Raw genomic sequence first — 16,617 nt, 5'->3', positions numbered from 1 at the left:
TAATCCAAAGCTCATTGAAGTCACTTTTCATTAATTTCTGTGGGGTTTGGATCAGGCCCTTAGCAAGGAGAATGCTCATCAGTTCCTCAGAAGGGGACCTCTGCCAGGATTGTTTCAGGGAAAAGGGCTCAGAGTCTGGGTGGCATGTTGGGACCTTAGCAAACCTTGCACCATCTGGGATTCCTCCAGAGACTCTTCTGCAAGGGCAGGTTGGTCCTCTTCAATACCGTGTACAAAATTAGTTACTTTACATAGCAGAGCAGTTACTGAAGTATTTCCCCACCACATGTGAGTTACCTGATTTATGATGACAGCTTTGCTTCCTTGCACTGGCAGGGAGCTCATGCTTGCGATTTCTCTGCGAGTTCTGAGAAGCTTGAATTATTGAGAACACAAGGTAATTTGAAATAACAAAAATACCACACAAAAGAACCTTTCCCCATCCCACTTACAGCTTCTCCCACCATGTGGCATTTTCTTATGGGACATTATTGTGTCCACTGGTTTGGACTGAATCCAAACTGTAAGACCTTTAACTTGCATCTTCCAGGGAGTTAGTTAGAAACTATCTAAAATCTTATTAATGGCATTTTCAACTAACAGGCCACATTGCTAGGCTGTTCACATGAACTAGCCTTTAAAATTTATTATTCCACTTTAAGTGACTGACATTCTAAATACTTGGAACCCATCAGACCAAGACCATAAAGGATGCTTGCATGGTTGACACCTGTAAGATGGGCATCTGTCTTTTCACTTAAGTGTTGGAGAAGCTGTAAATACTTCATATGCAGACAGCAAACAGAGAATAGAAACAAAAACTACACATCTGCGTTTATGAGCTTCTTAAGATGCCAGTGAATGTTGCTAGTAGTCAAGTAGTCCTTCTGATTATTCTAAGCATCCTGGATGCCCTGGTATGTCACATAGCCACTCTTAGCTGCCTTTTGTTCTGACATGACTTTATAATGGATGAATGATTAATTTAACAGTTTAACTCTATACTTTCATGGTGAGTAGATGTCAGGCTTTCTTTCATTATGTTCCAAACATTGCACAGCAGCCTGCAGATTGCCTTCTAATTTCTTTATGGGAGCAATTGGAATTCCCATTAAAACAAAGGTGTGAAGGTTTGCAGAAGTCAGGATTCTAAATCAACATGGAGTTTCATACCTAGGTGAGGAAAGTGTCTCCCTCAGGATTGTCACACTGAAGTATAATCTCTCCTGTCAACTTTGTTCACAGCTTGGGTTACCATTGTGGGCCTTCTTTACCATAACATGCACCGTTTCTTCCAGGACATCAACCCTATGGACACCAAGTAAGTATACTACACAGTGGTGTCCTTCAGAAACAGCTGGGGGTGGGGAGGAGGGCGAAGTTGTGTCAGCATGGCTCTTCTGCCTCCCTGCTGAGGCTGCTTGAGGGGGGTGGGGGGGGGTTAGTGAGTTGGCCCCATCCTGGAGGAGGGCGGGGAGGTGGTGGGGGGGGGAAGGGTGAAGGGAAGGGTGGGGGAAGGGGGGAAGGCAGGGGAGCGTGCCTCATCTACGGCTGGCCCAGGGCAGGGACTGGGACCCAGCTTGCTCTGCACTCAGCTCCAGCTCAGGCAACTGCTGCTGCTTCCTATCCAGCTGGTGGAGAGAGAGAGGGCGGTAACCGTCCCCCTGCCCCATAGCGAATGATACCCCCGATCTTGAACTGCTGTAATAGTGTTATGATGGCCTCAGTGGGATACTAAGTACACATTGGCACAATTGTTTTTTACAACTGGTGCATCGGACATCATGGGCCTGGACGCTGCTCCCATGGGAGTTTAGCCATTGACTTTAGCGGCAGTGGAATGAAGCCCTTTGTTAGAGGTGTGTTTCCTGATGGGGAAAAAAACTTTTTTTTTTTGGTGACTTGTCTGTCTCTCTGCCTTCTAAACCTCTTCCACTACATACTTGGATTTATATTGAAGATTCATATATTTAATCCTTGAAGTAATGCCTTATATGGAACTTAAATTTATGTTTCTTTTCTGCTGTCTCACAAAAAGGTGACGTTTGTTTGTATTTAAATAATGCAGCAGTATATAACCTTTCTCTCTCCCCGAAAAGTGCTATGAATTTTAGTCCCATAAACCTGTAAACTAATTTTTGCAATAATAAATCAGACAATACATAAAAAGCCTTTTTGTTTTATATACTGTGCCAATGAAATCATTAGCAGATAAGTTAAAATAAACTCGGAGCAATATACCTCTCAGAAAGCCAGTTTCCCAGGGAATTTTGCAAGGCAGTGCTGGTCAATCATTACATTTGCCTTTTAGGCTGGTCATTTTTTCAATCTCTGCTGATTAGGGCAGTGATTCTCAGTCTTTTCCATGCCAGGACCCCCTGCTACAGCAGAAGAAAGTTTCAGGACTCCAACTTCAATCTATTTCAGGGACTTCTTCCTCTCTAGCCATGTGCAAGGGAGGGGAGATTGCAACCTGCTGAAACCACTTGAACACCCCTAAATTAGGACCACTTATGATCGTGTTGAAGCAATGTTAAAAAGTTCACAGAAGAATTGTATGATTTCCTACTCGGTTTAAGTTTATAAAAAAATACCATGCACCCTTCTCCCTGCAAAATTAATAAATAAATAAAGGTAATTCGCTGGAGTGAGTGAAAGAATTATATCAGCGGCATGCAATATTTCTTACTGATATGAAGAAATAGAGGCAATAATTTGAGGGTTTAGCTTTTCAAGACGTATGTTCACTATGATTTATTAAGGGAAATAGACCATAATTTTAACCTCCCACAGAGAGAGAGAATTAATGTGGTCGTGACTCACAGGTTAAAGATTAGCAAGGATAAAGACAGTGTGTAAATACCTTCAGCCTAAAATCACTGAGTTCCGAGGCATTTTCATGGCTGTCTCTACTATAGTCTTGGGCTCTGATCCTGCACAGGGATCTGTCTGCACAACAGGCCCAATTTTGCCATTTTTAAGAATATTGAGTAGTTCTGTATTTCCATGTCTCAACTCCCACAGAGAGAGAACATGACAATACAGGGAGGGACCCATTCTTACTCCCATTGAAGTATATAGAAGATTTGCCACTGATTTCAGTGGGAGAAGGATCAGCCCCGAACATATAATTTTTAAGGAACGCATGGTTTAAAAGTGGTCTCTAGGTTTCTAATATTAACCTGGGCTACCTGAATTATTTGCAGTGTATCTAGTATTACGGAATCATGTCTCTGGAGCTCTAGATGGCTTGCCTTTCCAGAGGCCTGTTTTGAAACTTAATAATCCAAGGAATGCTGGCTTGGCAGTTTTCCTTTGTGGAATAAAGCACCGGATATCTGAGGAATGCTTGAAAAATAATAAGTGTGCAATTCCTTCTCCCTTGGTTTACTTTGGTGAGCTTTGCTATTGCATCTTTCTGGCTTAAGTCTCACCAAAATAATCTTTTCTAATGTTGTTTTCCACAGAGGAGTAGTTTTAAAGACACTCTTTAAGGATTCTTTAGTCTCGGACTACTTGGGCACCTATAATTTACAGTCTGCCTGGTTGGTTCTTCGTGACAGAATTTCATTATCCTTGTGGCACATGTTGAATTTTCTTTGCGCTTTGTTGCCAGATGACTGTTCCATTTTCAGACCGTCTAACCAGAGCTCTCTGAAAGAGTCACTTTGGTCCTTTAAGAAGGGAGTCAAAGCCTAAAGAAGCTTTGAGCTCCACTTTGCTCTCAGTCCTACACTGGTGCAAATCTGGAGTCACTCCATGGAAGTCAGACAGGTTACAGGCTCTGCATCCTGTAACATACATTAGTGTTGGACAGTGGTTCTGGGGAATGTGGTGTTGTGGAGAGAAATGCCGGATTCTTATTTGTGTTTTAGTTTTTTTCACATGTATTCAGATTCATTAGAGTACTGCTCTGGGCCTTGTATTGCAACATTACAAAATACTAAACTGAGTTAAACGATGGGATGTAATTTGAGATGAACTAAAGTCCTGGGTGTGAATACCTTTGAACATTGGGCAATTCAGCACACAGAGTCCTGGATCCAAATATCCCCAGACTTTGGGGAAGCAAGCTCAAAATTCAGGTACACATCTGGATCCAAACTTCACATTGTGAGCCCTTCTCTGACTATAACTCTACATACTCTGGGGGCAAATTCTGCCCTCGGTTGCATGGATAAAACTCCTACTGAGTGCAATGGGAGCAGAAATAATCCCTAATGATGCTAATATCATTTAAAGGTTATAGAACAGAGTTGGAACATATATCCTACAAATCTAGTTGAGTTTGTCTCAGTCAACCCAGCTGTGCAATTTGATGACATCCGTTAATGTCTGAAATGAACTCTTCTTAGTCAGTATGAGGAAAAACACCAAGAAACCACTGTGATATGTGGTATAGGTTTTTAAAGAAGTGCGTTTTTCTGATGGAAGTGAGATTGTGATGTGGAGAGTGAGTGATATGGTTATTGTGAGCAGCCAAACAGGCTAATGTGTTTTGCTTGGTAACCCAAGCTAATGAATAGTGAGTTCACCATGCATTTGCATTTGCCATTGTAGCTAGCACTCATCTGTCTGCATGATCTAATGCTAAGGAGAGAATGATGGAAGATGCTCTGCTAATGTAAACAGTGCTTGTTCTTGATCAATGGGACACTCTTTCAAATTTATGTCAGAATTCTACTCTGATCGAATGGATCTCAGCTCTTCCTAAATGTGCAGAGACCCAGATTTAAGATCCACCAAGAGCAGAATTTTGCCCAGCATTTTAACTAAACATTTAAAAAAAATGTTTTTGTTTTATGTATGGTCAAATTCACCAGGGCTAGAAAAATGTCTTGGCTAGCCAGCTTCCTAATCAGATGTTCAGTTAACTTCCATCAGCATTCTGGTTTGAATTATAATATCCTTAAGAAGAAAAACGTATTCTGGACAAGGATTTTTTCATAGCAAAATGATTTTTAAAAATGCCCCGACAAATCATTTATTTATATACTTACTTACACATGTATATATGCATGCATGTATGCATGCACTTACATAGGAATAGAGCATCTGCTCATGTAAGTATATCAAATTTTCTCTGCAGCAGAAAGGTATCCTTCAGTTACTTAAATGGGACTGGAGGTGCCATGGTCTGTTTACATGGACCTAATTCCAAGACTGGGATCTTGATTTTGACGAAAGGGGACTGAAATTATTGTGATTCTGGTATCTCATGTGTATATATTTGCTTATGATGTACAGGAAATATATTTACAAAACAGCAAATTATTAATGGTACAGTTTAATCTTTTAAACAGTTTCATGCGGATACATGCATGGTCAGAGTTTTGACTCTGCATTATCCATCTAAAGCTATATAATGAGGAAGGTTAATAGCTTCAGTGCATTGATTTAAGGTTAATTCTATTGTACATTTGTTGCTTACCATGAGCTGATTATATAATATAATACAATACAACATGGAGAGAGACCTGTGGAGGAGGTAAGTAAGTTAAATGCTGAGCTGTACAAGTCAAAAAGAAATAAACTTTACTTAAATGTCTTCTGCTCTTTGTTACACGGGGTCAGATTGTCAGCTGTTGTAAATTGGCATAGTTTTATTGACTTCCATGGAGCTGTGCTGATTTACATCAGCTGAGGGTATGGATCATCATTTTAAACTAAAAAACAGATTTAATTCTTTTACACTGAATTTGTAACTGTTTCCGAGGCAAGAGGCCACACTGATCTGTAGTGTAACTCCATTGATTTAACTTGAGTTAAACTAGGGATGAATTTGACCCAGCAGGTTTGCATTTTCAGCTCTTACTTTTCTTTAACAGGCAGAGACAGCATAAATACACAGCTCACCAGACAGGGCTCCACCTCTGCAGCTCAGCTAGGGTCCTTCAATTTGGACCTTCAGCCTATCCATGGAATTTGGCCCTAGCACAAGGCCTAACTCAGTGAATTCAGAGCAGTAGGTGCATGTTGAAAGAGTAACTTTCTTCTGACCAAACTTAGATCAGCCCATAACAGTATGAACTGCAAACGCTAAAATGCTGTTTTACCCACTTTCTGGTATTTTTTGCTCTTCCTCTCCAAGGATTGCTGAGGCTGCTGCTTATAAAGGCTACAAGATCTCTGCAATGAGCTATGTTATTTCCCTGAAGGTGGAGCCACCGCCAACCTTGTCTCATAATCTGTCAGGATCTCCTCTTATTACCATTCAGCTCACCCATAAATTGGTAAGTGAAAATGAAATTTCCAGTTTATACTTTTACCATGACTGGTTGTTCCAATCTTTTTGCATCTGTGGAGGTTTCTCTGCATTGATGTTGTTGTTATGGCTATGTTAGTGATGACTCAGCTGATATCTATGATTGCAAAATATTGCATTTACCCCAACTGCCATATTTCAGGGACTGTATCTGTTTGTATAGTGCCACAAAAGACTTACTAGTGACCCACTGATAAGAAGGTTAGGTAACAAGTATTGATTTTGATCCTTTTGGATATATGCTGTTTATGTATGTATGTATGTATGTAACTTACCATATGATATGAATCACTGCATACTCCCTGAGAAACGGGTATCATTGTTTGTTAATGATCCACTGGGTTCTTTCTTTCTTTCACAGTGGCAATGTAGAGCAGTATGTTCTGAAGGCAGAGGAGGTAGTGTGAAAAATGCAGTGACCACTGACCTACTCAAGAAAGCGTTGAATAATATTGTTATTAGAGAGAGGTGAGAAATGGAAAAACGTGAAAATTTCCATTTCCCCACATTTTTCATTGAGGCTTCATTTAAATGGACATTTTCCAGCCCATTTATGGTGATCCATAAATGTAAGTTTCCCCTCCCCCAGTTGCTCTGTTGTAGGTGCATGAGGCTAGAGAGAAAAAGTCTAAGAGCATAGATCTGAAGAGTTATTTTGTTGTTGTGTGTTTCTGAACAGGATGTTCTGAATGCTGTCCCCAGTGGCCTCTGAGAGACAGGCACTTCGGGGGTGAGGGCTCTGGCTGTTGGATTTAAAGAAATATGTCTTGCTTCATTCATTCAGATACCTCCTGATACTTTAATATGACGATTCACAAACTGCCCATAAAATTGCCCTGTACTTTTTCTGTATTCCATTTGTCAGTCTTGGGGGAGGATCAAGATGCTGGTGCATGGATAGAATTGTTTGCTTTATCATTTGTTTCCTTTTCTGGTTTGACAGTTAACTCATTTAACCCAGAATATAGAGCGTATGACTATCTAATCCAATATCTAATCTAATACACCGTTGTTTGCATGATAGTGAACTGTCATATCACTGATTATTTCAGGCAGAAGAAGCAAGCATACGCATAAGATAGCCTTTGTGTACACATGTATATATTGGCAAGTAGCATTGAGGTGATAGGAGATACAAAAAATATGCATGTGCTTAATGAGGTTTTGGTAAAGTATCTGCAGTTTTCCTGAGCGTGGCACTGACCTCTATTTTAATGCTTGTCTCCTATTCGCTGTACAGCTTTTTATTACAAGGATACATTAAACACCTTAGCGCTGTGAGTCAGCTTCTGTAGCACAAAATTCATTGCTGGCAATTTGGATGCTGGGAACTGCTGGAATGAAAGGATTACTGTTTGTTTGTACTTTGTATGTAACACTGTGTTTGGGAATCTTTGTCACACATGGGAATGAAGTCTGAGGATTTTTAGTGTCTTGTCTGTTTTGGCAAATTATAGCAGTGTGTTCAATTGTTTTAACCTACAGGCCTAAACTCAGGCATGTGTCAATTTTGGAAGTTAGAGGACAGAGGGGTTTCTTTTTATTGATGAAGATGCCTCATCTGCCGTTTTCAATGAAATAAGGAAGAAAGTTCCAGATCCAAAGGGTGATATAGTTCAGAGTTAAATACTCTGAGAATTTTCATGCCTCAATATCATGTCTGGGAGTTTCTCAAAGACTTTCATTGCTAGACCTTTGTACCGAGAGCGATGCATGAAGAATGAGGAGGTTCCTAAAATTCTTCAGGAGAGCTGGGAGAAATTCTTCAGCCAAAACTTTTTTCAGTTGAGAAATGCAGATTCAGATCAACTGAAGCATTTTGTGAATATGGCTTGTATTCACCACATTGTTTTGATTTAAAAAAATACAAAAACAAACTGAAAAAATCATTTAATTTTGAAAAATTTGAAATGCAGTGTTTTTGATTTTTTTTTTTTCAATTCAAAGCACTTTTTAGGTTTCAGTTTTATCCTGATTTTATTTTAAAAAAGGTACCCCAAAACAAAATCAAGCATTTCAAATTACTAAGCAATCATTTGTAAGCACCTAGATGTTAACAGGGTTCTAAGTAATAGCCAGCATGGATTTGTCAAAAACAAATCATGCCAAATCAACCTAATTTTCTCCTTTGACAGACTTAATGGCCTAGTGGATAGGAAGAAACAAGTAGACGTGATCTATTTTGGTTTCAGTAAGCCTTTTGGTACAGTCCCACGTGACGCTCTCATAAGCAAACTACAGAAATGTGGTCTGAATAAAATTACTATAAGGTGGGTACACAATTGGTTGAAAAAACATACTCAAAGAGTAGTTATCAACGGTTTTCTGTCAAACTGGGAGGGTATCTAGAGGAGTCCTGCAGGGGTCAGTCCTGGTTCCACTATTATTCAATATTTTCACTGGAGTGGAGAGTATAGTTATAAAATTAGTGGACAACACCAACCTTGGAGAGGTTGCAGGCACATTGGAGAACAGAATTAGAATTCAAAACAACCTTGACAAATTGGAGAACTGGTCTGAAATCAACAAGATGAAATTCAGTAAAGATAAGTGCAAAGTACTACACATCGGAAGGAAAAAAAATCAAATGGCCAACTACAAAATGGGGAATACCTGGCTAGCTGGTAGTACTGCTGAAAAGGATCTGAGGGTTATGAGTCAACAGTGTAATGCAGTTACAAAAACGGCTAATATCATTCTGGGATGTATTAACAGGAGTGTTGTATGTAAGACATGGGAGGTGATTTATCTTGCTCTACATGATACTGGTGAGGCCTCAGCTGGAGTATTGTATCCAGTTCTGGGCACCACACCTGAGGAACAATGTGAACAAATTGGAGAGAGTCCAGAGGAGAGCAACAAAAATGATCAAAGGTTTAGAAAACCTGACTTATGAGGAAAGGTTAAAAAAACTGGGCATGTTTAATCTTAAGAAGACTCTCAGTGGAGGACCTGATAAGTCTTCAGATATGTTGAATATGTTATAAAGAGGACAAGGATCAATTGTTCTCCATGTCTACTGACGGTAGGACAAACAGTAATGGGCTTAATTGGTAGCAAGAGAGATTTAGGTTTAGATATTAGGAAATACTTTGTAACTATATGGGTAGTTAGTCTCTGGAATAGACTTCCAAAGGAGGTTGTGGAATCCCCATCATTGGTGGTTTTTAAAAACCAGTTGGACAAACACCCGTTAGGGATGGTCTAGGTTTACTTGGTCCTGCCTCTGCACAGTGGGCTGGACTTTGACCTTTTGAGGTCCCTTCCAGCCCTGCATTTCTATGATTGGACCCCAAACTATTTTTTCCCAAGTTGAGTGAAAACATTGAAGCAAAAATTCAGTTTTCTGTGAACCCAAAATAGATTTTTTTCAGGGTTTTTTTTTTTGGGGGGGTTCAGCCACTCAACCAAAAATCAGTTTCTCACACAGGTCTAATTGTAGGTTTCATGGGGTACCCCTGCAGGCAACTAGGCTGATCTCTCACTTGTCTCTTTTTGACAGCTTATGAACAGAGAGATTTTCAATGTATTACAGCAGGGAGAGATAAATCTGCTCCTTTGGATTGTTTGGGATTGACTCTTAATAATACCATATCAAATTTACACAGTTTGCAAACAAAATGTTGCTGGTTAGTTTTATCTGCCAGCACGGCAAATTTAACCAGGGATCAGAATGCTATTGAGTGACCTCTGGATGGCTTCTAGCTGTGAATGACAGATGGGTATTTTCCTGAAGCATTAGCTCTGAAAATGACTGTGGGGGAATATCAGTGTAAAATGTCAGATCCCAAAACAGTCCTTTTCCCCCCACCCCTCATGACTTCTTTAGATTTGAGGCAAGTATGAAAATGTTTACATATTTGTTGTAAACTGACCCATTCCCAATCCCAGACAATCCAACGGAGCATATTTGTCTGACCCTACTGTAATGCTTTTACCTTATTCAATCCATATGTTCTAAGTTCTGCAAAATGCCTTTCTTTATACCATCATTTTCAAAATCTATCTGTTCATATGGTTGTTGAAAAAAGAGAGAGAGATCAGTCCAGTTGCCTCCATGGGTTTCAGTCTTGCCTTCCAAAGAGAATTCCTTATTATAGATTCAATGAAACCCAAAAGGAGGCTGGGTTGGAAAGAATATAATAGTTTGGTTTGGGTGGGGTTCAGATTTGAAGTTCTGAGTAAATTTGAACATTGGGCACAGCCCAAATTGAGAAGAGAGATTATGCTTGTCATTCCTCATTACCCCAACATCATACGTGATGTTCCTGAGCTCCAAAAACTGTAAAACAACAAAACCAGTTTCAAACTCGCCCTCGGCATGACCCTATCACTGCATATTCTAAAGTATAGCAACTGCTCTCATGCCTCTTGGTTTCTTTTAATGATAGAAGAGAACTACAGCAAAATTAATACTCTGTATCTAAATTAGAACTGTCATGTCTAATTTGAATTAAGGTTGTCACCTATTAAGATTTGGATCTGAGTACTTTGTTCTACTGGGGAAGGTGTGTATCTTGGATCTAAATGCAGGCAAGAAAAAAGGAGAAGGGAGAAATAAGAAAAGAGGGGAAGAAGAAGAGATTAGAGGTGGAGGGAAGGGATATTGCCTATTTTTTCACCATTTTGGACCCTATGTGTAAATTGACATCACTGCTAGATTTGGCTTTTAACCTTTCCTGGAAATTTGGCCCTTAGCTCAGACTTCCCTGGAAGTTTTACTCTCCATCATGGCAATTAAAAACAAAACACTGTCAACATTTCAGTTACACATAGATGTCCTCCACATTTGTCCGCCTGGTGAGAAAAGGACCTGGTCAGGAAGGTTTCTTCACTTGAGATTTTCTGGTATTTATCTTCACATGGTAAAAACTGTGGGAATTTCTCAAGAATGAGCAAAGAGAAAGCAGGGTGAACAGGTGACTCCTCTCTCTCCTCAAAAACTCTGGATCAAAATTTCTTAACTCCTAGCAGGGGTGCTGGCACTAGGGATGCTGGGGGTGTGGCAGCACCCCCTGGCTTGAAGTGGTTTCCATCATATACAGGATTTACAGTTTTGCTCAATGGCTTTCAACGCCCCCACTATAAAAATTGTTCCAATGCCGCTCCCTCTTAGCTGGCTAATATGAGAGGAAACGTCTAGTGCCAAGTGAATCAGGTGAATAAAATCCACCTGCTTTTCTAAAGTTACTTGAAGTTTTTCAGAAATTTCTAGCTGGAGAAAAATTTCCTCACTGGACAGTAAATCATGACCTTTCTCTCCCACTCTAGTGTTCTGCTCCTGCTGATGGGTGTCCTGTAGTACCTCTTGTTTATGTTGCCTTCCCCCCACCATGTTCTGATGTCCCTCTCATTGCAATGAACAATGCTGACAACACAGTCCCAAAACAAAGACTAGTTTAATGCTGCATCCCACTCTCTAGCTTTTAGTTTTCCGAGCAGGCAACCATTCTCACTGGCTCTAGAACACTATACTATAATTAACAAAGCAGTGACACACAACCACTGGTTCTGTCCTCGAACCTCCAGGAAAGTTTTAGTTAGGATGGTTTTTGAGCTTCTTTGGCGGTTGATATAACAGCAGCTCAAAACTAGCTAATCAGGTTCCTGAGAGCTTAGTTATATGAACCTCTTGCAACTGAAATGATGTTTAACTCTGCTAGCTATGGCAATGAAGTTTTGTGCAAAACCATTTTGATCCTGTGAAGCTTGTGGTGAAATGGAAAGAAAACTTTTTCCTGTCTTTGGACATGCACAGTTTTTCTTTCTCTTGTGGATGAGTTTCATTGTTTTGTTTTGTTTATTACAATAGTTGTGACTGGTGATCACATGGTAGGTCGTCCAGGGTCAAAGTAACCATGGGAAAACCTTACAAATCCAGGTGCAGTATGCAGATCTTAACTATATGCACTGTTTTTGTCTTGGATTTCCCCTTCACAATATTAAACTCAGCTGAACCTGAGACTCAGGGTTAAATGATATGAACTACAATTGATTAAAAACCCATTGTGAACCAAACCTGGCAAGATTCACATAACCCTACTCAATGCCGCACTCCCATAGCTTCCCTAAAAACTCATCCAAACTTGGAGGAAATGTGTGGACACGTGAAACTTTGCTACTTCTATAATTCAAAGCGTGCTGCTGCTTCCAGTGTGATAAATGCATAATTTATTCACTCAGCGTGTGAATAAGTTTAAGGCCAACTTTCTAAGTTTTAGAGGCAGAAGGGGCACTTTAGAAAAAAAACCTTGGGTACAAGCTTCAAAAGGAGTCCCAGAATAGTTTAAATCTTTTGTGGGCAAAGCATTGTAGTTTTGCAGGACAAGAGAGAAGATCTTTTTGTAACTTAATAGCTGGGATTTCCAGCTGGATTTTAAAGATTGCTTAGGGCATATGGATGGCCAGTTCCTATTCATTTCTAATGGAAGATGGGTTTCAAACCCCTTAGGCAACTTTGAGCCTCTTGGCCTCCTTACTCTACGTATAGTGCAGAAATCAGGATCTATTGTTAACCTCTTCTCATTGGTCCACAACTGAGTTTTCTTTATTTGACAGTGAAACTTTTTGCTTTCCTGGGGAAGGGAAGTGTGGCATCCCTAGAGTTTGGTTGCATGCAAAATAAAATACATTCACATTGAAACTTTGTCCCATTCTTTCAGTCTCAGGACGATTCAATATCGAAACAGCTAATTCTTAGGGGAAGTATTAACTGCTTTGAACTTTTATCAGTGATGTCTGGAAATCCAACTGGAAAAAGTGATCTATAGATTCAACTGTCAATAGTCTGTTTTTAAAAAAGTTTACCTTCAGAGGGGTAGCCGTGTTAGTCTGGATCTGTAAAAGTGGCAGAGTCCTGTGGCACCTTATAGACTAGTCTAGCTGCCAGCTGGTGCTCTAAGGAGCAGAAAGCAGTCCCCAGCCATGCTGTCAGGGAAGTGCTCCGACCCACTCCCCAGCTGCTCCTCACCCCCCTGTGTGGGTGAGATCACAACTGCAACCGTGGCTCAGATGCTGGGTGGCTTGAGGCTGGTCCTGGTAGCAACACAAGGGCTGCCAGGACTTCGGCCACAAGTGCAGTGATCCACCAGGCTCCATGCCGGTGCCCAGCCTGCACCTGCTGCTCTGTATCTGGCCCCCATAGACTCTGGTACCCAGGCATCCGCTGGCCCTGCTCCAGCTGTTTGAACACCACCATATCTGGGCTGTAGAGGTGTTGCCACTGTGTGGATGTGGAGCTCATCTGGAAAGGTGAGGGGGTTTCTGGGGGTCAGGGGGGGATGTAGGGTGCAGGGTGGCGTGGCATGGCAAGGAGTGTGAGCTGGGCTGAGAGTCTGGAGGGCAGGGGGTGGCCGTTGGGGGAGTCAGGTGTGATCAGTAAATTGAAAATTGTTATTGACGTTGATATTTTCCCCACAGAAAACATGAATTTCAGTGAAAACTACATTTTTTAATGGGAAGATTTTTCAATAGAAAAATTTCAACCAGCTCTAATTAAAACATTTTAGGTTCAGTGTTCATATGCAACTTCCTTTTTTGCTTTTATTTTTTGGATAAGAGGACTTGCTTATATTCAATTTGAGACTATGATCATTTCTATTTAAAATACATAATAAAATCAGACTAGATATGAAATGTTTGCAGGCAAATTCAGTCAAGCTGCAATATGAGATCTAGGCAATGGAGATATGTACTGGTTGTCTGCTCTGCCATTTGCTATGGTCTTCTATTTTTCTGCTGTTCATAGAATCATAGAATATCAGGGTTGGAAGGGACCTCAGGAGGTCATCTAGTCCAACCCCCTGCTCAAAGCAGGACCAATCCCCAATTTTGGTCCTGCTTTGAGCGGGGGGTTGGATTAGATGATCTCCTGAGGTCCCTTCCAACCCTGATATTCTATGATTCAATCCCCAATTTTTGCCCCAGATACCTAAATGGCCCCCTCAAGGATTGAACTCACAACCCTAGGTGTAGCAGGCCAATGCTCAAACCACTGAACTATCCCTCCCCCCACTGTGACTGCATGTTTCCCCTTTACTACTGATAGCACTAAGAAACTATTTGGGGGAGTGATTTTGAGGGGTGAAGAAAATGTGCACCCCAAATCAACAGTAAAGAAATCTGGCTTCTGAGTGGGTGATGAAGAGTCTGATTATGGGCACAATCCTACAAGCCACTCAGTGGCCTCCATTCCCACTGAAATCAGTGGGAGTTGAGGGAACTCAGCACCACTTATTTTTGTCCTTACAAGTGTATCCAATGTAAGTGCACAGGTCAGAACTGATTGGCCAGTCTCCCCTTCCCAGTTTGATCACTGACTCCCTTTTGATGTGAACTCACCAGAAAGCTATGGACCGCTGAGCAATGGATAGCTTTGAACTGACCCAAATACCTCCGCATATCTTTTGATATAGAATCAAAATCCTCGGAGTAATCTTTGGAAACAAAGAAATAGAGCAGCTAGAATTATAGTGACTGCGTACCCTCAGGGAGAGATCCATGGCAAAGAATTGTGGATAAAAGATGCAAGAGACTCTGCTGGACTGAACTAGCTGATATACGCTTTTAACTCAATGAAAAGAGCACTTGCCTGAAGAGAGCATGGCCCTGGGAATAGCATCTCTGCTGACTTTTCTGTGGAAATTAATTAGCAGGCATGCCTGTTTTTGAGGGATGGATGAATGGATTGTGCTCTCTAACGATGCATATGTAAAGATAATGGGACAAATTCTGTTCTCATTTACACTAGTGTAACATCAGTGGAATTACTCTGAATTTACCCAAGTGTAACTGAAATCAGAATGGTTGTAGTGTGTCTCTTCAAGCTTTCAGGCTGTACCAACCCACGGCTAGCTTCCACTGATCTTACACTCATGTTACATAGTGCTTTGATCCAGGAGTGGTCCCATTGACTTCAATAGGGCTACTTATGGAATTAAGGTATAATCCAATATAGGCAAGAATATCAGAAGCTGGCTGCAAATAACTAAGGTGAAGGTCATTGCGGTTTTTTTTTTTAAAAGTATGCATCATGTTTGAAAGGATAAAACCCAAGGCATTTATGTAACTCTGTGAGTAATCATAATGGGTAGAGCAAGGATATTAAAAACTGGCTTTGAAAAATATCGCATTCATTAACATACGACTTTCTTGTAATGCTGAAAAACAAATTTGAAGTGGCTGCCAATGACATTTATAGCTGCATGTTGGTTTTACAGAATGTTCCTCAGGTAACAGAAAGAAAGAAAAGTGGAGTAGAAAAACAAGGAGAAAAAGGTAGCATGACAAACAGTTGTTCTCACTGAAGGTTCAACTGTGGGGCTGGATTCTTTATTCCATTTACTCTGATTTGGATCCGTACTAATTCCATTTAAGTCTGTGGGGTCACAGCCCTGTAAAAGTGGGCTAAGAGAAAGGAGAATCAGGCCCACTGTATTTATTTTAGTGATACCAGAAAGGTTACTGAAGGGCTTTTATCCTTGCTTTCCAGTGGGTATAGGAAAAATGCCAGACGCTGATCTATAGAAAAAGAGTAAGGAGGGAAATAAAATGCACCTATTTTAGGGTACAGTTACAGTAGTTAATAGTCCTTGCAATAAGTAGAGCCTTTTGAATGAAGGCCAAATGGAACGATTAATATACAAAAAGCAGACAATACTTAAAGCTTCCAAGTTTATTTGAAAATTGCACCCACATTTCTGAGAGTGTGTTTTGGAAGTGGGTGTCTGTTTCCTTTTCTGTTCGAACGCAAGCATTTTTACATGAGAGAATGGAGGCCAATGCCAAGCCATTTTGCAGCAACTAGATAGGAGCACTGGAAATGCTTACCTATAATGTACTCGTTCCCTCCTGTAGAGGGACTCGGCAAAATCCTGCTTCTACATTGAAGAGCTGTATGGGATACAGGGGCAGGGGAGTTGAATGGCGGGCAAGGAGGTTGAATGTTGGGTGGGGTGGGGGGTCAAATGGTTGGCAGAAGGCATGCACAAAGAAGGGACCAGAGCCATCTTGATGGTGCAGTACAGGATGGCTCAGAAAGGTTAAGGGAAAATGTGCTGTAGAGCGTACCTTACTGCAATAGGCCCAAAATCTGGAGCTTGTGCCTGTGGTGGGGGGACCTAGATACATGTGCAACCTGACAGACCATGCACTTTTTGGCCAGGGGGAATCAGTGGGTGCATTAGCTGAACCCTTTTCCTTTTGCTCAAAGGAGCTGTATGGGTGTGTCTTGCTTTGCTGTTGTGGAGGTAAGTTGGGGAGGGGAGGCTCCCTGTTCCTGCTCATCCCTCAACACTCCTGTGCAACACAAAGAGGAAGAATGGTCCAGTATTCAGTGTGTGCAAACCTAGGAA

At 40.9% G+C, this 16,617-nt stretch overlaps 1 protein-coding gene across 5 annotated transcripts in view; it reads left to right on the top strand.

The window, feature by feature from the left end:
- ADGRD1 (adhesion G protein-coupled receptor D1) overlaps positions 1-16,617 on the top strand; it is a 259,123-nt gene that overhangs the window by 53,880 nt on the left and 188,626 nt on the right. For all 5 annotated transcript variants that reach the window (XM_027817275.3, XM_043529403.1, XM_007054972.4 and 2 more), the window contains 2 exons: positions 1,246-1,321; positions 6,092-6,233. In XM_027817275.3, the coding sequence (XP_027673076.2) occupies positions 1,246-1,321; positions 6,092-6,233 (218 nt within the window). The remainder of the gene's footprint in view (positions 1-1,245; positions 1,322-6,091; positions 6,234-16,617) is intronic.

This window comes from Chelonia mydas, chromosome 15 (assembly GCF_015237465.2).
Source record: "Chelonia mydas isolate rCheMyd1 chromosome 15, rCheMyd1.pri.v2, whole genome shotgun sequence".
Taxonomy (NCBI): domain Eukaryota; kingdom Metazoa; phylum Chordata; order Testudines; family Cheloniidae; genus Chelonia; species Chelonia mydas.
The sequence above is the reverse complement of the archived record's forward strand: the minus strand, read 5'-3'. Positions and strand labels throughout refer to the sequence as shown.